Source organism: Xenopus laevis, chromosome 5L (assembly GCF_017654675.1).
Source record: "Xenopus laevis strain J_2021 chromosome 5L, Xenopus_laevis_v10.1, whole genome shotgun sequence".
NCBI classification, from domain to species: domain Eukaryota; kingdom Metazoa; phylum Chordata; class Amphibia; order Anura; family Pipidae; genus Xenopus; species Xenopus laevis.
Genome location: NC_054379.1, coordinates 1,958,883 through 1,983,479, shown reverse-complemented (window position 1 = coordinate 1,983,479; position 24,597 = coordinate 1,958,883). Strand labels below are relative to the sequence as shown.

The following is a 24,597-nucleotide window of genomic DNA, read 5'->3' as shown; positions in this document are numbered from 1 at the left end:
AGGAGAAGGTGTACTTCATTGCTAGTGATGGGTACATTTATTTTCCAGGCATGGATCCGCGGAGAATTTCTGCACTTTGCAGACTGCAAAAGTTTTTGTGTCACCTTGGAAAACTTTGCGTTTCAAAATTGTCACACGTCAAATTATTCGGACACCCATTGGCTTTAATGCATTTGGACAAAAGAGTCGCACGTAGAAAAATTTATGATTGCATCAAAATGGTTGCGCTTCAAATCAATTGACTTCAAATCATTTTGCTAATTTTTAGCCGTTTCGCAAATTTTGCAGCGAAATGGGACAGATTCGCTCATCACTATTCATTGCAGCTGCACTAATAAAAGAACATGAATCTTACACTGCTGTCGAGCAGAGGTTGTCAAATGTTTTCAATTTCAGCCCTAGTTGAAGGTCCAGCCTTTGGTCAGGGTTCAGCTTGAAGGTCCAAACTTTGGTTAGGGCCAAAGGTACAGACATATGAAAATATTGGTGTATTAGTTTCTTATTTTCAAGTATATCTAAGTCATATTCACCCCAGATCTCACCCTACCTGACTTTAAAGCAAATAGTCTTTAATAGATGCCCGCTTTAGCCAGCATTACCTGCAAACTCTGTGCCGATGAAATGCAAACTAAACTCATGTGAATGTAGAAAATGTACAAGCTTACCAGCATAATCAGAAGAATAATATTCTAAAACAATAATGCTGTTTCTCTGGCTTGTTAAAACTGCCAGGCTTTCTGCTGAGTGTGTGACTGATATAGGACGGCTCTCACTCATGTGCCATGTTGGAACAGATCTCATTGAGTATTTATAAGGCCACATGCACGGTCTTGTTTGGTGTGACTGCAACTATGACATTCCACAGCTACAGTAATAAAGCTCTGGGCTGATACTGGGCCAACAAAGAGACCACGATTTCTATAAGACAATGAGCTTTATTTGATTCATACAATAAGCTATCTGTATCCATAGGCATAGGCTTCTAGCAGGTGTGTAGTGTGAAACTGATGGTTTTGGCATCTGACAGTAATTATTTCTATTGTGCGGGTGACTGGGAATCTGGCAAAATATATACAGTATTTATTGTACATTGTTCATAAGGTAAAGCAGCATTGCAACTCAACTGTGAAGTTGTCTTCTCCTGAGGACCCAAAGCAGCTATGGGTGAGAGGAGAAATCACAAACTCAAGGCTAACTGGGGACAGATTTTGGGTGAATAGTTCAAGAGGGCTTGAATAGAGGAGTCTAAAGACAAGTTTTGGTTTCAGGCTCCTGTTTAAAGTCCACAATTTGAGCACCCCCCTCAACGTCGGCTCATAAAATGTATACAGACACATGAATATGTTCTATCTCAGGGGATATACATATAGGTACATACTGTAAGACTTTACAGCCATCTCTTGCCTTGACTGGCCTTCAGATGAAGCCCACACTAGCCCTTTAATCAATAACATGTTGCTGATATCATTCCCTGATACCACAGAACTATCATTGGCAGTTAGATATAACATTCTATCACATACGCTGCTCTGCAGTAAGGTTAATGTGTAGTGGGGGAATCAAATGGACTAGAGATCTGATTTAAAGAAGAATTCAACCCCTTATTAAAAAACCTACCCCCCTACCCCTACATAGACTCCCTCCCTCCTCCCCCCAGCCTAGCTGCCCCCAGGTAAATGGCCCTAACTTTTTACTTACCCCTTGGTGCAGATTCTGTCCAGCGGCCATCTTCTTCTCTTCGGACTTCATCGGGAAGTAAGTGCCATATCGGGGCATTTGCAGTAAGAGTAGTCTGCTGGCCCTGAACAACTGTGCATATGCCGGAAGTCACAGAAATTGCTGTAGCGTCAGAAGAAGACCCGAAGATTACCGAAGAAGATGGCTGCCATGAACTCAGATGTCCTGAATCTGCACCGAGGGGTCCGTACAAAGTTAGGGGCATTTACCCGGGGTAGCAGCTAGGCTGGGGGGAGGAGGGAGGTAGGTCTTTGTTGGGTAGGGGTTTTTTTTAATAAGGGATTGAATTCTCCCTTATTAAAAAGACCCTGAGACTTTTCTTTACAGATATAAAAATTTGGGTCAATGACCCTGGCAGTCAAAAAACTATTGCTCTGTGAGGCTAGTTTACTAGTCTCTCACTAAAACCACTGCCTAGTTGCTAGGGTTAATTGGGCCCTAGAAACCAGACAATTGCCTAAATTCCAAACTGGAACACAGAAAGTTAAATTATATCTGCATTGAGTTAGTGTTGCTTTTCTGCTCTTTATAGACAACCATCTTAATGTTCAACATTATCAGATACTGTATGTTACCGTCTCATTTAAACAAACAGAACTAAATCACCCAGGGACATACCTGAAATAGTTTAATATCCATCCTCAAGGAGCACCTCTCTGCATGGTACAAGTATTTACAAGGTATTTCTGTGAACTGCATAACTGTATATATCCCATACGTTTCCCAAGAAAATTTCCAGCTTTTTGTGCTATTTGAAACTCACCATTTATTCAGGATTTTGATAATGGGCGAATAGATAAAAATGTAATATAAACTTCACATATTGAAATAAAAAAATCTAAATATGATCAATCAATTACAATTTCTGTACCTGAAATCAAGTTACTCTTCACTATACCCCTCTCAGTCTGATTTTGATTGAAAGTTAAGTCCTTTTGCCTAGAAGATGCAATAGAGTTCACGCTTTCAAAACCACTTTCTGTAATTTGGATCTCCATACTAAGTCTATTAGAAAATGTAAACCCTATAGGATAGTTTTGCCTCCAATAAGGATTAATTATATTTTAGTTGGGATAAAGTACAAGCTACTGTTTTATTATTACATCAAAAATGAAAATAGTTTTTAAAAATTAGGATTATTTGATTATAATGGAGTCTATCGGAGACAGCCTTTCTGTTATTTGGAGCTTTCTGGATAAATTGAGTTCTGGATAAGGAATCCCATATCTGTAGTATTGTTTGTGTAGACTTTTTTTTAACCTTGAATTAACTCGGATGACCTCGAAACTCGAAAGAAAAAACTCGAACGCCTAAACTGGAACAAATATTAACGACCTGAAAACTCAAATTAAATTCGACGGAACTCGAATCTAAAAAAACTTGAATGTCAGGACGGCTATTAAAATCTTCAAATGGGTCACTGCACCTCTGCCATTGACTTCTACATGAACTCAGCAGGTTTTCGGTGGCATACTATCGAATTTGAGTTGTTCCCCAGGTCGAGGTATGATAAATCTCAAATTCGAGCTTTGACCAATCATATTTCAGCAGCTATCAGTTTGCTAGGGTATTTGTTTATACTAGCAACCAGGCAGAGATTTGAGCAAGAAAAGGGAATATGAATAGGAGAGGGCCCTCAAAGAAATATAAGTAATAAAAATAAAATAGTTTTTGTCACCTGTGGAGAAAAAACAATAGGGAAATTGGAACAATACCTTCTGTTTTACTTTTTATAAATGTAAAATGTTAATTTTCCAAAAAAAAGTGCACAGTTGAGGTTCATTAAACTTTGGTAAAAGAACATGCGAAAATATCCAGATTTACAACAGTATAAAAGTTATTTTTTAGACAGGAAAGAGTCAGTGGAAAACACTAAATATATAAATAATTATAGATTCCAGGCGACTGCTTTTCACAGAGGAAGATATTTGTTACAAGTATTCATCAGGCATGACTACTGAATATATTCCATTGGAAATGCGGAACAAACCCAACAGAATAAACATACTGGTTTATTAATTAAAAAAAAAAAAAAAGATTTACTAACAATATTTTTTCGACCTTTCTCCCATTGTGGGAATCACTTGGTGGGATTTGTCAGGCAAAAAAAGCATTAAATTAGGGTTTCCTCTTGAACATTTTAGTGGGGCTTCACATATAAAAGTAATTATTTCAAGTTACAAATACGATTTTTTTTTTGTATTTGAAGTTTCTCGTCATAATAAATAAAAATAATATTAATATCATAAGTAATAAAGCACTGCGTAACTTGTCAGCGATATATAAATAGATGATGATGATAAGTAATAATTTCGCCACAAAGAATTCAGCTGAAGGTGCATATATCTGGATATATTAAAGAGGTACTCTCAAATTTATTATTATCCCTCACTATATAGAGCCGACATATTGTATGTATGTGTATTTTTACATTCTGGACCATTTCACAGAGATTATATATCACTTAGGGGCACATTTACTATGGGTCGAATATCGAGGGTTAATTAACCCTCAATATTCGACCATCGAATTCAAATCCTTCGACTTCGAATATCGAAGTCGAAGGATTTACCGCAATTCGTTCGTTCGAACGACCGAAGGAAAAATCGTTCGAACGAATAAATCCTTCAAATCGAACGATTCCAATGATTTTAATCCATCGATCGAAGGATTTTCCTTCGATCAGAAATTACTTAGAAAGCCTATTGGGACCTTCCCCATAGTCTAACATTGGTGCTCGGTAGGTTTTAGGTGGCGAAGTAGGTGGTCAAAGTTTTTTTTAAAGAGACAGTAGTCGAATGATTTTTAGTTCGAATCGTTCGATTCGAAGTCGTAGTCGAAGGTTGAAGTAGCCAATTCGATGGTCAAAGAAGCCAAAAAAATACTTCGAGATTCGAAGTATTTTTCCTTCTAATCCTTCACTCTTGCGAATTAAATGTGCCCCCCAGTCTCTGCCACAATCTAAGGTCATGCACAATATGGTCAGTTTAATGTACATAGATGTTTTTGGAATGAGAGAGTAAACCAGAGAAAACCCCACATACACAGGGAGAACAAGCTCCTCAAACCTTTAGTTCCTAACGAGTTTAATTTTAAGGAGGATTTGGCATTTGTAACTATCTAACGATGACAGTGGTTGTGTCAGCCTTACAATGGCCTATTATTTTTATTTATTTTTTTTATTATGCTCAGGAATGCGGTTTAAAAGAGCAAAGTTTGCATTGCAAGAAGGTATTTGTGCAGTCACGGCCAATTAAAAACTAGCATTTCCCCCACACAAGCCAAGAAATAACAATACAGCTATTGTGGGGGGAGTGGAAGAGAAACTGAGCTTATGCTCATCTGACTGCAAATGATATATAAGCAATATATCTATATTCTCCCAGTATTATTTAGCAGGCAGGACCCTAGTGTAACTGTGTCCTAAAATACAGTTCCTATTCCTGCTTACAGCTATGCTCCTTGGTGTTCACAATAGTGACCAGTTGATGGCAATTTCCGTGTAATTCCGCGCATGCGCAGTTGCGCAAACCGGCAAACTGCTCCAACTGCGCATGCACAGAAATAGTGATCTCGCAGTCAGCTTACAGAGGACGCAGAAGATGGACCTGTAGAACTTCGCTGGAAGAATCTGTGCCGACGGGTAAGTACAAAGTATGGGGCATCTCCCCGGGGCGTAGTTAGCCTGGGGGAAGGAGGGTCTACCTGGGGTGGGGGGTACAGAGTTTTTTTTCCCTACAGGTTGATTTCTCCTTTAAGAGGTCACTCTAGAAGTGACAGATAGACAGGTTAGCTGAGCAGCTTAAGGCTCCGATGAGGAGAGTCAGAGGGATTAGGATCCCGGGTACTAATTGCCCAGAAATAGAAACTAAGGGGAGTTAAATACAGTCTCTCTCTATTCGTTTCTATTTAGGCGTACTTATCAAATGGTGAACTTTCACTGTCACCCTTTGATAAATACGCCTTTAAAAATCCCATAAAAATGAATGGAGAGACGGTATTTCACTCTGCAGACTTAGGAGATCTCTAACTTCACTCTTTGATAAATCTACCCCTAAGTGTACAGACCTAGGGATGTAGAGATTCCCTTCAGGTTCCTTGAGCAGCTGCTGTGTATGTTCTCTTCCCTGTGGGGCCAGATACTGACCAAAGGTGCTGTGAGTATATATCCACTGTTGATGTATGACCCTGTTTGCTCTATGTGCACTCCATTGAGGATTGTTCTTGTTCAATAAATATGTTCATTGGTTAAGTTATAAGAACCACTCGTGCCCAATTATTGCACCCTGCATTAAGTTACAGTTACACTACACCCTGACTCCACACCGTTTGCAAGGGCTTACTTCCTAAGATTTAAGGTCTCATCCGGAGCAACAGTATTGGGAGTGGAGATCATAGTTAGAGAACGGTACACTCATTTTACTATAGCGCTACACCCGTTATCCAGAATGCTCAGGACCTGGGGTTTTCCAGATAAGTCTACTAGAACATCATATAAACATTAAGGGACAGATTTACTAAGGGGCCCATTTACTTGGCTTGAGTGAAGGAATAGAGGAAAAAAACTTTGAATTTCGAATGTTTTTTTTAGCTACTTCGACCTTCGACTTCGAATCGAATGATTCAAACTAAAAATCGTTCGACTATTCGACCATTTGATAGTCGAAGTACTGTCTTTTTAAAAACTTCGACCCTCTACTTCGGCAAGTAAAACCTACTGAGGCCAATGTTAGCCTATGGGGAAGGTCCCCATAGGCTTCCTAACAATTTTCTGATCGAAGGAAAATCCTTCGATCAATGGATTAAAATCGTTCGAAGGATTTTTCCTTTGATCGTTCGATCGTAGGAAATGTGCTTAATCCATCGACTTCGATATTCGAAGTCAAAGGATTTCAATTAGGCAGTCGAATATCGAGAGTTAATTAACCCTCGATATTCGACCATAAGTACATTTGCCCCCAAGGGTGGAATAGTAAATTCGAATTTTCAAGTTTCAAATTTTAAATTGAATTATAATCCCCCTATTCAAATGTGAGATTTATCACTACTCGACCATGGAACCAGTCAGTCAATGGCAGAGGTCTGTTGAGCCATTTGGAGATGTTAATAGCCTTCTTGACATTCAAGGTTTTTTTCGGGAGAAACATTTGATTCATACGAATTGAATACAATTTGAATTTTTGGGTCAGACCCAATCGATCGAATTTTAGCCATTCAAATTTTTTCTTAAATACAGGCCCCGGTTTGTGGAAAGGCCACATAGGCCCGGGCCTAGGGCGGCAGGATTTTAGGGGGGCAACATGCTGCCCAAACACACCCACATTGGTTCAAAAAAACTGGGGATGTGCTGGAGATACAATCATTTTTTAAATTTCCCGCGCACCAATCCCCATTGCTCCTGTCCCCCTGGAGGGGACAGGGGCGAGGAACGGCAGTGGGCCTAGGGGCTCTCACTATGTAAATCAGGCCCTGCTTAAATAACATCCCAGTCATATTGTAAGTATATTCGAATTTTTAAAAAAATTCACATGAATTCGAAATTCTACCTTTGATAAATGGGCCTCTAAATAAACCCAATAGGCTGGTTTTGCCTCCAATAAGGATTAATTAAATCCTAGTTGGTATCAAGTACAAGGTACTGTTTTATTACAGAGAAATCAAAAAAAATTGGATTATTTGATTATAATCAGTCTTTCCATAATTCGGAGCTTTCTGGATAATGGTTTTCTGGAAAACAGATCCCATAAATATATATGTATGCACTCCAGACAAATTACTGTGCAATTGATTTGCTTAGGGCTTAAAGGAGAATTCAACCCCATCGGTGCTAAAATCCCCACCTCCCCTATTTCTTTTTTCGGAAACTTCGTGACTTTCGGCGCATGCGCAGTAGATCCTTACCGATAAATCCCTCTACTGCGCATGTGCCACCAAATGCCGGCGAATACAGGAAGAGCGCACGGGCGAACATGGCTGCCGTGCCAGGAGAGGAACAACACGGAGGGGTCAGTAACAAGTTAAGGGCATTTGCCGGGGGAGGGGGAGGAGCAACACAGGGGAGGGGGAAGGATATTAGCGCCGAAGGGGTTGAATTCTCCGTTAAAGAGTATTTATCAATGGGTGAAAGTTCACCCTCTAATAAATACGCCTTTAAAAATGCCATAGAAATGAATGGAGAGTGGCGGAATTTCACTTCAGCCAACTGTGGCGATCTGTAACTTCACTTATTGATAAATATACCCCACTGACTTCTACATGACCTCGACAGGTTTGAGATGGAGTATTTTCTGATTTGGATTTTTAGCAGCTCTGGTGTATAATAAATGAGGTTTTTTTTTAAGATGTTTTTTTTCCTTCAAAATGTTTCTCCTTTAAAAACTTGACCAGATAAATTCAAGGTCTAATAAATGGACCCCTAAATATACATAATATTATTATTTTATATGGAACACAGCTGTGAACAATATCTCCAGCCATTGCACCATATGATTCCTTGCTGTGGCTGATTTTACTTACTCAGTATTTTGCAGATCTCAACAACAGCTTTGAACACCACCGCTGAAAAACTAACTTTCAGTCTGACAGTTTTCATATTTGGCAGACGGAGACGCAGGAGCTTGTGCTGAGGGGTGAACAACAGCTTGGCGTTGGCCTGCACCCCATACTTATCCAGGGTCCAGTGGGTTTTAAGAAGCCAGCAATTCTTTTGTTCCCACCACAGTGCATGGTCTGACCAATCTCTGGTTACCCCTAGAAAGATAAAATAATGACAATCAGCTCAGATGTAGCAAAATGGAAGACAATATATGAGATTAAAGTATGTACAATGTATTTCAGAATAAAGCTATTAGTATATGTTCAAGGTGCACTTACATATGGTAACAGTAGGCACAAACATGTATCAGCATTTTCTTATACAGAATATTTGCAGAATAAAGAACAGTAAAGAGCAAATGCTAAAACACACACTGAAAGGGAGACATGATGTGCCAGGATGTGAAGGTATGGGACCTTTTATTCAGAATACTTGGACCTGGGGTTTTCCCTAATTTGGGTCTCCATACCATATGTCATTTAAATATTTAAACGTGAATTAAATCCATTAGGATTATTTTGACTCCTATACAGATTCATTATATCTTAGTTGGGATCCAGCACAAGGTAGAGTCCAATTTCTAAGACCCGAACCCACAACCCGCAGCCCACGACCCAAATCGCAACCCGCATATTTACCCACTTTGATCCGCTACCCGACCTGGACCCGCAACTGCCTTATCTGTAACCCAACTGGCAACCCACCAAACACCATCAAACAGGAAGTGATGGTTCTGCAAACCGGGAGTGGCGTCATCAAAAATGGACGGGGCCAGAAACACATTTTGTAAAACTTTAAAAGGAGTAAAATATAGACAATATTACATAAGATAAGATATTTAGATGAGACCCACAACCGACCCGCGACCCACAGTCCCGCATCTACACCCGCACCTGAAAATCCTCCCCACATTCCGCAGGATGCCCGCTTTTTTTGCGGGTAACCCGTGGGTGCCCGACCTGCTGAAGGACTCTAGCACAAGGTATTTTATATTTATTATTGCACAGAAAATAATTGTTTTTTTCAAATTTGGATTATTTGATTAAAATAGAGTCTACAGGAAAGGACTTCCTCTAATTTGGATAATGGGTTTCTGGATAGTGGACTCTATACCTGTATAATGTATAGAAAAAGTCCAGTGGGGGTCATTTATCAACACTGGGAAAATTTGCCCATGGGCAGTAACCCATGGCAACCAAATCAAATAGTTGCATTCATTGTTTTACCTGCAGCTGGCTACAAAAAGCCAATCCCTGATTGGTCGCTGTGGGTTACTTGTCATGGGCAAATTTGCCCGGTGTTGATAAATGAGCCCAATTGAAGTGGTTTGTTGAAAGTGAATAGGCCCCTGAATTTTATCATTTCTATTTTGTGTATTACTAAACTAGTGATGTGCAGGTCAGGCTTTTCCTTTTTTGGCAACTGGGCAGTAATCCATAGCAAACATTGTTCTACCTGCAGCTGGCAAAAAAAAAGCAAAAAACCTTTTTTTCCCCTATGAAGCAATTGGAGAGGCTTCAAATATGGTTTTTCGCCTTCCTCTGGATCAACTGGCAGTTAGGTTTAACTTGATGGACATGTGTTTTTTTTCAACCAAACTTACTACGTTACTATGTTAACACAGACCCCCATGGGGTTCCTACCAGCTGGGGTTTCTAGCAGTGGTCTGAAAAACAAGTGTATTAATTCTGATATGAGAGGAAATAATACCTATTAAAAGGGGTTGTTCACTTTTAAATTAATTTTAGTATGATGTAGAGAGTGACATTTTGCAATTGGTTTTTATTTTTTATTATGTGGTTTTTCAGCTATTCAGCGTTTTATTCACCAGCTCTCCAGTTTGCAATTGCAGCCATCTAGTTGAATGATAACAAGTAGCAATAAAAATACATGTGTAGCCTTACATAGCATTTGTTTTTTACATTCTGAAAAGCTGGAAAGTCAGAAGAAGGCAAATAATTGAAAAACTATAAAAAAGAATAAATGAAGGTCAGTTGATAAGTTGCTTAGAATTAGCCATTCTATAACATACTAAAAGTTAATTTAAAGGTGAAGCACGCCTTTACAGCTGATTGGGTAGGATCCCATGTTAAAAAAAATGAAAGATTTTTTTTTGTAAAAAAGAGAAGCACGTGTGTCAGCACAACTGAAACTTGTTGGAATGTTTCTCAAGAGTAGAAAAAGAGGGGAGAGAACAGCATCCCACATACACACACACACATACAGACACACACACATACAGACACACACACAGACGCACACACAGACACACAGACACACACAAATGCACAGACACACACACACACACACACACAGACGCACACACACACATGCACAGACACACACACACAGACATAGGCACAAACATGCACAGACGCACACACACAGCAACAGGTAACAGCACCCTAACTACACTCCATACGTTCCACTATCCTCCAAATCTTTGTAGATGATTCTTCACTAGAGTAATGAAATATGTTCATTAGTGTTTTCTCTCATTAATCCTGTTCGTGCACCAGTTTTGATATGAAAGGAAACAATTCACTGCACTTTAGCATCAAAAAGAAACTACATGGACTGACTGGGTGAGATAATTGTCTTCCATCCGTCATTATGTGCAGTGTTAGTGAATAACATAGACAAGGGGTGTCAAACCCACACCCAGTAGCAGCCCCCAAAAATGCCTCTAAGTTGACATCTCTGACCTACATGGCAGCATCAAAGTCATTATGAACACGTGAACTTGATCCTGTGAACTGATGGGAAACGACTTAAAATAACAATGGGGAATAGGTGAAGCGGAGAAAGGTGAAATAGAATAGGTGAAATGTGAGAAGATACAATAGTTTGCTTTGAAGAAGCTGCCACTACACTGATTTCTTTTGTGTCTCTGATTCCAGTGGGGCTATTCTCACTCTTGGAGCTAAACAAAGCATCAAATAAATCATTTCCGGATACCCGAAGGCAATATACTCACAAATGGAACCAGAAAGTGAACACGCAAAAAGTACAATTAATACGGAAAGAGAATTATTAACTGGGTGTATTTTGCTCCTATAAATGTGGAACATTTATCAAAGGTCGAATTCATGTGACTTTTTAAATACTCCTATAAACTCCCATGAACTCGAAACATGACAAATCGAAATTTATAAAAACAAAATTGTTAGACTAGGGTGAATAGGATCGACCCGAAAACTCAAATCAAATGTCAGGAAGGCTGCAAACAACTCCAAATTGATCCCAGGATGTCTCCCATTGACTTAAATAGCAATCCAGCAGGTTTTAGGTGACGAATAATCGAATTTGAGTTCTTAAAAAACTCAAATCAAATCTGAATAATTCCCTGGTCGAATTTGACAGTTTTGGCCATAAAAAACTCGAAAATTTAAATTTCCAATTTTCAATTTGACCCGAAGGCAATATACTCAGCACAGAAGGAACGAGAAAGTGAACACGCAAAAAGTACAATTAATACAGAAACAGAATTATTGACTGGGTGTATTTTGCTCCTATAAATGTGTAACGCACAGAGGAACATTTATCAAAGGTCTAATTCATGTGAGTTTTTAAATGCTCCCATGAACTGGAAATATGAAAATTGAAATGTATTTAACTCAGATGAATAAGGATCAGCCCGAAAACTCAAATCTAAATTGAATTTGTTTTAAGTTTTTTTGGAGAAAAAACTTGAATGTCAGGAAGGCTGCAAACAACTCCAACGGATTGACCCGAAAACTCAAATCAAATTTGAATTTGATTCAAGTTTTTTTCAGAGAAAAAACTTGAATGTCACAAAGGCTGCAAACAACTCCAAATTGATCCCAGGATGTCTCCCAATTATACAGCAAGTCAGCATGTTTTAGTTGCGAATAGTCAAATTTGATTTCTTAAAAAACTTGAAAACTTGAAAATTTGAATTTTCAATTAGACCCTTGATAAATGTGCCCCACAGTATCTGAAAACATTTGAAAACTGATTTTAAAAACAGACTCAACTGACTTTGACATCATTCTTTTGATTATGTCACATACTATAATTGAATGAATATAGCAGAAACACTTGCAGATATGATAACCATAATGTCCCTTAAAATGTATTAATGTCCAATAGTTGGATGAAGTAAGCTTGGAGATGTATTGTGATCCAACACAGATTTCAGACCTATCAGATCAGTAACAACCGTTTTTACCGTATTTGTTCTCAGTATAATGTAAGCCACTGTCAGGACCGCTTAGCGTGGCAATCCCGTTTGGCGCCTCCGTCCTCTCCAGTGTCGCATCCAAGATGGCGGCGCCCATTGCCAACACGTGTGGATCAGCGACGCCAACGCAATGATGTCACGCGCTTTGCGCGAAATTCAAAGATAAAAACCCTTCCAGGTCATGGGTTCAAAACATTCCTGGGTGCTTTACTATTCCTGCTGTACTCATTTCTGGACTTTGACCCTGCCTGATTATGGACTTTGCTGTTTATCTGCCTGCCTTTTTGAACGTCTGCCTGGATATTGACTACAACAATTCTTGAACCCTATTTGTACTGCGAACTTGGACTTTGACCCCTGGGCTTCCTCCTTGGGCCAGACTACTTCCACTGGGAGCCGATAGGCCCCCCGACAGCCACATTCAATAAATCTGATAGGCCAGGCTTGTGACAAGGATGCTGTGATTAAGATATTGGAGGGATAACCACAATAATCCTTGCTAAAATTAGATTCCATGTCGGTAATATAACAGCACTTCTGTCTCGCATGATTTACAGATATTAGGTTATATATAAACACAAAGAAACTATATCATGATTTTTGTAAGTTAATTTCTTAGATAGAAATGGAAAATGTTTTCTGGTGGATAAGTAATCCTTTAACCTTGATACAATTTTGGCACGAAATGCAGTGCTTTACAGATAGAGGCACATTTATCAATATTCAAATTCATGGTTTTTTTTTAACTCACATGAATAAGATTTTACTCGAAATTCAAATATTCAATAATTTATTATTAAACTCGGACTAATTTCACAGAGTCAAATCGAATTCGATCAAACGCAGTTTTTTTCTCTGAAGGCTGCAAACATTTCCAAATTGCTCACTGGACCTCTCCCGTTGATCTATGCAGTTTTAGGTGGTGAATAGTCGAATCCAAATTCTTAAAGGGCCAGAGTATGCTAAATCTCAAAAATTGAATTAGAATGTTTTTAAAAAGCTCTAATCGAGATTGGATAATTCCAAAGTCGAATTTGACAATTTAGACCATAAAAAAAATTCTAATTTGAATTTCTTAAATCGTCATTTAATAAATCTGCCCCATAATGTCAAATCACTCACACAATGCAACACACAATAAGGAACCAACTAACCTGCCTGTATGTTACTTGAGTGAATAAATATTTGCGGTGAATATTAAGGTAAAGCTTTTACATTGAAAACTGTATTCAGGTCAATGGTAACTTACTGATTTGCTCTACAAGTCGAAGCATGACCCCACCAATGTGCAGATCTCCAGATACTCTTATCTTTATCTCTTGGGGCTCAACTCCATTCTGCTCATCCACTTTAACACAGAGCTCCCAAGAGGCTGGGCCTATTGCTGCTGTATGGCTCATTCTGGCAATGGAGACAAAGGAGACGTTGCTGGTTAGGTAAGAGAATTTCTTAGCAAAAAGGCAATTTATTAAATGGTTATGGAAAAGAAATGTATGTACCTTAGCCAGATCACAAGAGCAGGAATGAACTGGCCAATGAAAAGAGCTTGATACATACAGTTTGTTATCATTTACAGTGACAATAGTCTGTTATGGTACCCTCGTTACCAGTTGGCTGCATCAGTGATCAATGTTTAGCACAACACAATATATCATGGGGCACAAAGAGGCATAGGAATATATAGGAATGCTACATAATCCATCACAAATGTATCTCTTAATGATGCCGACAGCTCAGCAGAGTCTACAGTAGAATTGGGAAACCTCTAAAAAGGCACTGTGACTGTGGGATAGCAGGTATAGTAGGGAGAGATGGTGCCTATAGTAACAGTGGATAATAGTCTCTGGGAAGGGAGTGTGACTGTGGGATAGCAGGTATAGTAGGGAGAGATGGTGCCTATAGTAACAGTGGATAATAGTCTCTGGGAAGGGAGTGTGACTGTGGGATAACAGATATAGTAGGGAGAGATGGTAACCTATATAACAGTGGATAATAGTCTCTGGAAGCAGGTATAGTAGGGAGAGATGGTGTCTATAGTAACAGTGGATAATAGTCTCTGGGAAGGGAGTGTGACTGTGGGATAGCAGGTATAGTAGGGAGAGATGGTGTCTATAGTAACAGTGGATAATAGTCTCTGGGAAGGGAGTGTGACTGTGGGATAACAGATATAGTAGGGAGAGATGGTACCTATAATAACAGTGGATAATAGTCTCTGGGAAGCAGGTATAGTAGGGAGAGATGGTGTCTATAGTAACAGTGGATAATAGTCTCTGGGAAGGGAGTGTGACTGTGGGATAGCAGGTATAGTAGGGAGAGATGGTGCCTATAGTAAAGTGGATAATAGTCTCTCGGGAAGGGAGTGTGACTGTGGGATTAACAGATATAGTAGGGAGAGATGGTACCTATAATAAACAGTGGATAATAGTCTCTGGGAAGCAGGTATAGTAGGGAGAGATGGTGTTCTATAGTAACAGTGGATAATAGTCTCTGGGAATGGGAGTGCTGACTGTGGGATAAAACAGATATAGAGTGGGAGATGGTGCCTATAGTACAGATGGATAATAGTCTCTGGGGAGGGAGTGCTGACTGTGGATTTAGCAGTATAGTTTAGGGAGAGATGGTGTCTATAGGTAATAGTGGATAATAGTCTCTGGGGAAGGGAGTTGTGACTGTGGCGATAAAGCAGGTATAGGTAAGGAGAGATGGTACCTATAGTAACAGCTGGGATAATAGTCTCTGGGAAGGGAGTGTGACTGTGGGATAACAGGTAAGAGGGAGAGATTTGGTGCCTATAGTAACAGTGGATAATAGTCTCTGGGAAGAGTGCTGACTGTGGGGATAGCAGGGTTTATAAGGTAGGGGAGAGCATGTGTCTATAGTAACAGTGGATAATAGTCTCTGGAAGGCGAGTGTGACTGTGGGATAGCAGGTATAGGTAGGGAGAGTGGTGCCTATAAGTAACAGTGGATAATAGTCTGTTGGGAGGAGTAGTGACTGTGGGATAGCAGTATAGTAGTGAGAGATCTGCGTACCTATAGTAACAGTGGATAATAGTCTCTGGAAGGGAGTGTGACTGTGGGATAGCAGGTATAGTAGGGAGAGATGGTGTCTATTAGTAATCAGTGGATAATAGTCTCTGGAAGGGAGTGTGACTGTGGGATAGCAGGTATAGTAGGGAGAGATGGTGTCTATAGTAACAGTGGATAATAGTCTCTGGAAGGAGTTGTGATCTGTGGATAGCAGGTATAGTAGGGAGAGATGGTGTCTATAGTAACAGTGGATAATAGTCTCTGGAAGGAGTGTGACTGTGGGATAGCAGGTATAGTAGGGAGAGATGTGTCTTATAGTAACAGTGGAATAATAGTCTCTGGGAAGGAGTGTGACTGTGGGATAGCAGGGTATAGTAGGGAGAGATGGTCTATAGTAACAGTGGGATAATAGTCTCTGGGAAGGGAGTGTGACTGTGGGATAGCAGGTATAGTAGGGAGAGATGGTGCCTATAGTAACAGTGGATAATAGTCTCTGGGAAGGGAGTGTGACTGTGGGATAGCAGGTATAGCACAAAGTATTATCCAATAGATGTTAATAATATAGTGAATAAAGTACCCCCTCTTGTAAAATATAAGGATATTATAAGTTACCGAGGAGTTTCATGACCATATAAAAAACACGAGGCCGAAGGGCCGAGTGTTTTATACAGGTCATGGAACTCCGAGGTAACTTCTAATATCCTCATATTTTGCAACAGGGGGTACTTTATTTATTATAATACACAAATTTCAGTGAGCCATGTGACAGAAATGACATCAGAACTCACCGTTTATAACTGATGACATCAGAACTCACCGTTTATAAGGATGTAATTTACAAGATATTCATGGCTTTTGTGTATTATAACCATATAAATACTCTGGCCCCTAGCCACTACAGATGCCTGTGATATTTGTGTAAAACAAAGAAAGATTACATTTCACATTGTGCATGAAACTGTGAGGCATGGCAGCAGATGATTCCTGAAAACATCAATATTTGGAATTTCAGAGCTAATCTTCAACACCACATCAGGTTGCGCTGCATTCCTGTTGCTCAGCTCCCAAGATCCCTTTCCTCAGGGAGAGGACTTTGTACAGGCAGCTCTGCAGCAAGTTCCGGCTTGTGGGGCAGAAGCTAGCGCTCTAGTTGTATAAATCACACAGCTCTGAGGGCAACAACTTCAAAAGTATCAGGAAGCTAAAGAAGGGGCAGTTATAAGTCACGGGTACAGTTTGGTTGTAGTGTGATCAGAAAATGATTTGTTTAGAATGTTTGAGTGTAATATTGTGTGAGTGACAATAACAACATCCACGTTTGCAATCGCTTCTACTGGTTTACACACACACTGCAGGACAACAAAGAAAATACTGATATCAGGTAGGAGGGCTGAGCCGTGGCCCTTCAGCTGTTCTCAAACTACAACTCCCAACAAAATAAGTTACTGCAGAGTTCCAACGTCTAGAATCTATTGTACAGAAACAGAGACGCAGAATATAACTGTTTTTTTATAACTAAATAATAAGGAATGAGCCAGGAAAAATCAGAGGCCAAAGTCAGCAGCAAAATTTATATATATATATATATATATATATATATATATATATATATATATATATATATATATATATATATATATATATATACTGTATATATATATATATATATATATATATATATATATATATATATACAGTCACCCCTTTTCTTTTACCCCACCAGAGGTGCAAGCTAATAGAGCCAGAACTCTGGTTGGATAATACAGTACATTAGTAATAGGATAGTAATGAATATATATTGGAAACATGCTTAGAATTCCCTTTGCTTTCATTAAAGGGATACTGTCAAAACACATCAGTTAATAGTGCTGCTCCAGCAGAATTCTGCACTGAAATCTGTTTTCCAAAAGAGCAAACTGATTTTTTTATAATTAATTTTGAAATCTGACATGGGGCTAGACATATTGTCAGTTTCCCAGGAGCCCTCCATCACGTGACTTGTGCTCTGATAAACTTCAGTCACTCTTTACTGCAAATTGGAGTGATATCACCCCCTTCCTCCTCCCAGCAGTCTAACAACAGAACAATGGGAAGGTAACCAGATATAAGAACACCGCTCAGTTGTAAAAATCCAGGTCCCACTGAGACACATTCAGTTACATTGAGTAGGAGAAACAACAGGCTGCCAGAAAGCAGTTCCATCCTAAAGTGCTGGCTCTTTCTGAAATCACATGACCAGGCAAAATGAGCTGAGATGCACCTACACACCAACATTACAACTAAATACACTGGCTGCTTCAGGAATGAAATGTTACATGGTAGAGTGAATTATTTGCAGTGTAACTTACTGTAACTACTAAAAACTACACGATAAAAAATCATGACAGAATCCCTTTAACTAGCAGTTTTAGGTTTTATATGAATTTAAAAGGTTGAACTTGATCGACGTGTGTCTTTTTTCAACCTAATTTACTATATTACTATGTATTATGGAAAATGTCATACTACTATGGACATAGCTGATGTTCCTATCTCTGGGTATTGTAGTCCTATGCAGACTAAGCTATGCTCATTGCTTTACTGCAACCTCCCCCCTCTATGCAGAAGCACATGGGCTGGGGCAGCGCTTCAGGTTGCAGGTTACCATTGTGTACTGATGGAGACATGAGCATGACATTACTGTACGGGGTTCGTATGGAGGCAGATAGGGGTGGGAAAGACTTTGGGCTTCTGTAGCTGGTGATCAGTACAGCAGCCCAGACATAATCAAGGTGAGTGCTAATGATTTAGTGAGTAAACCCAGTTGGCTCCACTCTCTGCCTCTTCATACATGTAACATATAAATGGGCGTTGTCATAGGTCTGGCCTGATTTACCATTTATAGGACACGAGGAACACTCATAAACAAACTATATTTTCCCTTTATCCCACATTCTCCTGCATCTCGTTGAATTTATTGAGCCTCACAACGTGGCCAGGTACAATCATTTGGTTCCAATAAAAAAAAGTCCTATTTGCTCACCTGCACAGCATTCCATTCAAAGGGCCAATAAGAAAGGAGAGTTTCATATTATAAATGTATTTACATTTGAATCAGTGCTGTCCTTTTAGGGAAAATATGGTTATTAAAAGGGCCATGCCCACTGCTTTTTGTTCACTTGAATGGGGAATTCATTGCCTATGCCGGACTCTGGAAACAATACATTCTGCTTTCTAGATCAATGCCCTCCTGATGTCACTGGCATCTGCCTGGCAAATTCATAGGAAGGGGCTGCCCATGGGTAACGGTGTTTTCATCAGCACAGGTCTCTCCTTGCCAGGGACGCTGGGCACAAATTAAACAGGTTGTAATCCAAATAGAACCCCCTTCACGCCCCCCAATTAAGTGGGTAATAGATGCCCTCATACCTCCTAACATTTTGGAAATAAAAAGAGGGACAAAAGAATGTGACCACACCCCCTAATTACCATGTTCATTTTACAAAATTTAGCAGGTTATGAAAGTTTGAACATATTTCTGTGTTTTTTTTTCCAGTTATTACAGTTTTGCTTATGAAGGTGAGTCTAACTTTTCCCAAGGGACCTCCTTATCTAAATTGTTACAATAACTTATTTGCTTATCTCAAAATTGTTACAACAGTATCTTTTTTGCTGCTGTGGCTATTCTGGGCTCTCTGCCAAAAGCCAATTCAGTTAGAAACTTTGTTTCTTTTTCTGGCTGTACAGTGCAGAGAAAGTCTGGACTTTTCAGTACAGACGAGGGAATGCGGGTTGAGCTGTCAAAAGAGGGACTGTCCCTCTGAAAACGGGACAGTTGGGAGGTATGGCCTCTCTGCTCAGTGTTGCCAGGGTTAAAAGCTACTGAATGATACCCACTCTAATCAGTGTAACAAATGAATGATGCCCTTTAAGCCCAGTGCCAGGAGCTTGTAAAAAATACCAACACTGCACAAATGTTATCAGTCAGCAAATGGGCCAATTTCTGTTAATTACTACTCAATACAGGTATGGGACCTGTTTTCCAGAATGTAATATGTGTACAGGTATGGGAGCTGTTATAGGCTATCCAGAAAGCTCCAAATTACCAAAAGTCTCCCATAGACTCCATTTATCCTAATAATCCAAATGTTTAAAACTGATTTCCTTTTTCTGTGTAAGGGCTCTTAGTGACGAGCGCTTGAAGCTGCGCTCCCCTGCGTTCTGTTTTTCTGCGTTCAGCCGCAGGGGAGCGCAGGAATAGACGCATTTAGCTTTTTTCAATGGTGCTGTACTCACACAGGCGCGTGTAGACGCCGAGCGCAGGTTGAGACGCAACATGCTGCGTTTGGTGCCTAAACACGCCTGTGTGAGTACAGCCCCATTGGAAAAAGCTAAATGCGTCTATTCCTGCGCTCCCCTGCGGCTGAACGCAGAAAAAACGGAACGCAGGGGAGCGCAGCTTCAACCGCTCGTCACTAAGAGCCTTAATAATAAAACAGTAACTTGTACTTGATCCCAACTAAGATATAATTAATCCTTATTGGAGGCAAAACCAGACTATTGGCTTTATTTCATGTTTATATGATTTTCTAGTAGACTTAAGGTATGAAGATCCAAATTATGGAAAGATCCATTATCCGGAAAACCCCAGGTCCAAAGCATTCTGGATAACAGGTCCCATACCTGTAATAATAAAACAGTCGCTTGTACTTGATCCCAACTAAGATATAATTAATCCTTATTGGAGGCAAAACCAGACTATTGGCTTTATTTCATGTTTATATGATTTTCTTGTAGACTTAAGGTATGAAGATCCAAATTACAGAAAGATCCGTTATCTGGAAAACCCCGGGTCCCAAGTATTGAAGATCGAAATTACAGAAAGATCCATTATCTGGAAAACCCCGGTTCCCAAATATTCTGGATAACAGGTCCCATACTTGATCCCAACTAAGATATAATTAATCCTTATTGGAAGCAAAACCAGCCAATTAGGTTTATTTAATGTTCATATGATTTTCTAGTAGACTTAAGGTATGAACATCTCAATTATGGACAGATCCCTTACCCCGAAAGCCTCAGGTCCTGATCATTCTGGATAACAGGTTCCATACCTATACTGTAATATGTGTAATATGTACATGAATATGTGTAGTAATACAATGCAATTCATTATGTGCTTAGGCCTCCCCCTTCTCTGTGCCACATTCACATAATCAATAGAAATAATCAGCACTGCCAAAAACTGTCACCCACTGTGTATAACTGGTACTGTGTATAACAACTGTCAGCCACTGTGTACAACTGGCACCGTGTATAACAACTGTCAGCCATTGTGTATAACTGGCACTGTGTATAACAACTGTCACCCACTGTGTATAACTGGCACTGTGTATAACAACTGTCACCCACTGTGTATAACTGGCACTGTGTATAACAACTGTCACCCACTGTGTATAACTGGTACTGTGTATAACAACTGTCAGCCACTGTGTATAGCTGGCACTGTGTATAACAACTGTCACCCACTGTGTATAACTGGTACAGTGTATAACAACTGTCAGCCACTGTGTATAGCTGGCACTGTGTATAACAACTGTCAGCCATTGTGTATAACTGGCACTGTTTATAACAACTGTCAGCAATTGTGTATAACTGGCACTGTGTATAACAACTGTCACCCACTGTCTATAACTGGTACTGTGTATAACAACTGTCACCCACTGTCTATAACTGGTACTGTGTATAACAACTGTCACCCACTGTGTATAACTGGCACTGTGTATAACAACTGTCACCCACTGTGTATAACAACTGTCACCCACTGTGTATAACTGGCACTGTGTATAACAACTGTCACCCACTGTGAATAACTGGTACTGTGTATAACAACTGTCACCCACTGTGTATAACTGGCACTGTGCATAACAACTGTCAGCCATTGTGTATAACTGGCACTGTGTATAACAACTGTCATAACTGGTACTGTGTATAACAACTGTCACCCACTGTGTATAACTGGCACTGTGTATAACAACTGTCAGCCACTGTGTATAGCTGGCACTGTGTATAACAACTGTCAGCCATTGTGTATAACTGGCACTGTTTATAACAACTGTCAGCAATTGTGTATAACTGGCACTGTGTATAACAACTGTCACCCACTGTCTATAACTGGTACTGTGTATAACAACTGTCACCCACTGTCTATAACTGGTACTGTGTATAACAACTGTCACTCACTGTGTATAACTGGCACTGTGTATAACAACTGTCACCCACTGTGTATAACAACTGTCACCCACTGTGTATAACTGGCACTGTGTATAACAACTGTCACCCACTGTGTATAACTGGCACTGTGCATAACAACTGTCAGCCATTGTGTATAACTGGCACTGTGTATAACAACTGTCATAACTGGTACTGTGTATAACAACTGTCACCCACTGTGTATAACTGGCACTGTGTATAACAACTGTCACCCACTGTGTATAACTGGCACTGTGTATAACAACTGTCAGCCATTGTGTATAACTGGTACTGCGTATAACAACTGTCACCCACTGTGTATAACTGCCACTGTGTATAACAACTGTCACCCACGGTGTATAACAACTGTCACCCACTGTGTATAACTGTCACCCACTGTGTATAACTGGTACAGTGTATAACAACTGTCAGCCATTGTGTATAACTGTCACCCACTGTGTTTAACTAGACTCACTGATTTGGAGTGTTTTTAGGTGCTGCCAGATTTGGAATCAGCAACACCTACTCCTTTCAGTTGATAAATACTTCCCATGTTTGAGAAGATTCTCCTTTATCCAGGTCATGTTATATCTGTAGAAATAAGTCAAATCAACTGGACAAGTCATCCAAGTGACTTTCCCGTTCTAAATTGAGAATGCTAGTTGGATGACTAGTGAAGTTGATTTGACTTATTTCTACAGATATTAATACTTTATAATAGCCACTCTATTCTGAGCTGATACCTATTCAGCAACACATTACCCACCCATAATGACATTGTACCCTGTGCTGCGCCATTCTTCCTGCCAACTAGTAAACAATAACCAGTTACTTCAGTGGAATGAGTGATGGAAACTAGTTACAAAATATCATTTCTGTTCAATGCAATGAGGGACAGTAACTGGTAAATATTACCCCAGGAATTATAAGAACTAGTTAATAATCCCCCACTGGTCAGTGAATTATAAGGAACTAGTTAATTATAAAAACTAGTTAATAATCCCCCACTGGTCAGTGAATTATAATGAACTAGTTAATTATAAGAACTAGTTAATAATCCCCCACTGGTCAGTGAATTATAAGGAACTAGTTAATTATAAAAACTAGTTAATAATCCCCCACTGGTCAGTGAATTATAAGGAACTAGTTAATTATAAGAACTAGTTAATAATCCCCCACTGGTCAGTGAATTATAAGGAACTAGTTAATTATAAGAACTAGTTAATAATCCCCCACTGGTCAGTGAATTATAATGAACTAGTTAATTATAAGAACTAGTTAATAATCCCCCACTGGTCAGTGAATTATAATGAACTAGTTAATTATAAGAACAAGTTAATAATCCCCCACTGGTCAGTGCTGTGTGTGTCATGAAAACTAGGGAATAACCCCCATGATTTCCAGTCAGTTATAGTAACAGGGGATGTTCCCCTTTAAATTAACTGTTAGTATGATGTAGAGAGGGATATTCTGAGACAATTTGCAATTGGTTTTCCTTTTTTATTATTTGTGGTTTTTGACTTATTTAGCTTTTTATTCAGCAGCTCTCCAGTTTGCAATTTCACAAATCTGGTTGCTAAGGTCCAAATCCCCCTAGCAACCATGCACTGATTTGAATAAGAGACTGGAATATGAATAGGAGAGGCCTGAATAGAAAGAGGAGGAATAAAAAGTAACAATAACAATACATTTGTAGCCTTACAGAGCATTTGTTTTTTAGATGGGGTCAGTGACCCCCATTTGAAAGTTGGAAAGAGTGAGAAGAAGAAGGAGGCAAATAAAAGTATAAAAAAGAAATAATAAAGAGCAATGGGCGGGTGTTTAGATGAGGTGAGTGTATTACACAGTAACAGTGAATATAAAGTCCTCTATAAATAAGAGTCTGTGTGTGAGGAATAATAAGTGATAGGAACAATAACAAAGACTTGTACAGTCTATCAGTGTGTAGTTATAGTAATGATACAATAATAATAATAGTAATAATAATAATGCTGCTGCTGCTGCTGCTGCTGAGGGTCTTTGTCTCACCTGTGTCTCTGTGTGAGAGGAATGCGCTTCTGCAGCACCTGCTTCCCCGCCGGATAAAAAAGTAATGGACAGAAGTAAAAGCGCGTGAGGAGGAGAAGCACAAGAACTCAAGCCACGCCCACTACAGTCAGTCAGCGACGAAACGTGAATCAGGCCGAGGGGGCGGAGACTCACTTTGCTTGAGGTACAATGGGGCCCCGCCCAGTCTGTGTGGCACCGGAGGGAGGGACTGATAAGAAGCGCAGGTAGAAACTTGTCAGCAGCAGAAGCAGCAGTTGTGCGTGACGCTCCCTTATCCCTGCGCCACTTCCCTAATTCCCAGCCATACACAAACACCTCCCCCCGTGTGTCCAGGTAAATGGTTCATCCCGGCGCATTCCTTCTTTCTACCAGCGGCGGGGAAGGGATTTGGGGCGCGACAAGGCGCCAGTGAGTCACGTGTTCAAGGAAATAGTCGCCCGGAGGCCCAGGGAAAACAAACGCCCCGAGGGCCGACTCATTTTCTCAGTCCTGAGTTCACAAGTCCATTTTCATTCACAAGGCTTGAATGAGAATCTTTACATGACATTTCTACTGATTTGGCCCCAACCTGACTGTTGTGTGACTGAGGCAGTTGTGTGAGAGGGCAGGAGAGGTGTGTGAGGGCAAAGAGGTGTGAGGGCAGGAGGAAGTGTGAGGCAGTTGTGTGTGAGGGCAAAGAGGTGTGTGAGGCAGTTGTGTGTGAGGCAGTTGTGTGTGAGGGCAGGAGGGTGTGTGAGGGCAAAGAGGTGTGA

General features: G+C 39.9%; 1 protein-coding gene across 2 annotated transcripts in view; it reads right to left on the bottom strand.

Annotated features, from left to right (window-relative positions):
• fermt1.L (FERM domain containing kindlin 1 L homeolog) overlaps positions 1-24,122 on the bottom strand; it is a 39,906-nt gene extending 15,784 nt beyond the window's left edge. Inside the window, exons 1-3 of one of the 2 annotated variants that reach the window (XM_018262495.2) lie at positions 23,825-24,122; positions 13,786-13,937; positions 8,254-8,487 (exon numbers count right to left, since the gene is read on the bottom strand). In XM_018262495.2, coding sequence (XP_018117984.1) covers positions 8,254-8,487; positions 13,786-13,936 — 385 coding nt within the window. In that variant the 5' untranslated portion in view covers position 13,937; positions 23,825-24,122. The remainder of the gene's footprint in view (positions 1-8,253; positions 8,488-13,785; positions 13,938-23,824) is intronic. The other variant, XM_018262494.2, reaches the window with a different exon arrangement.
• Positions 24,123-24,597: the final 475 nt, after the last annotated feature.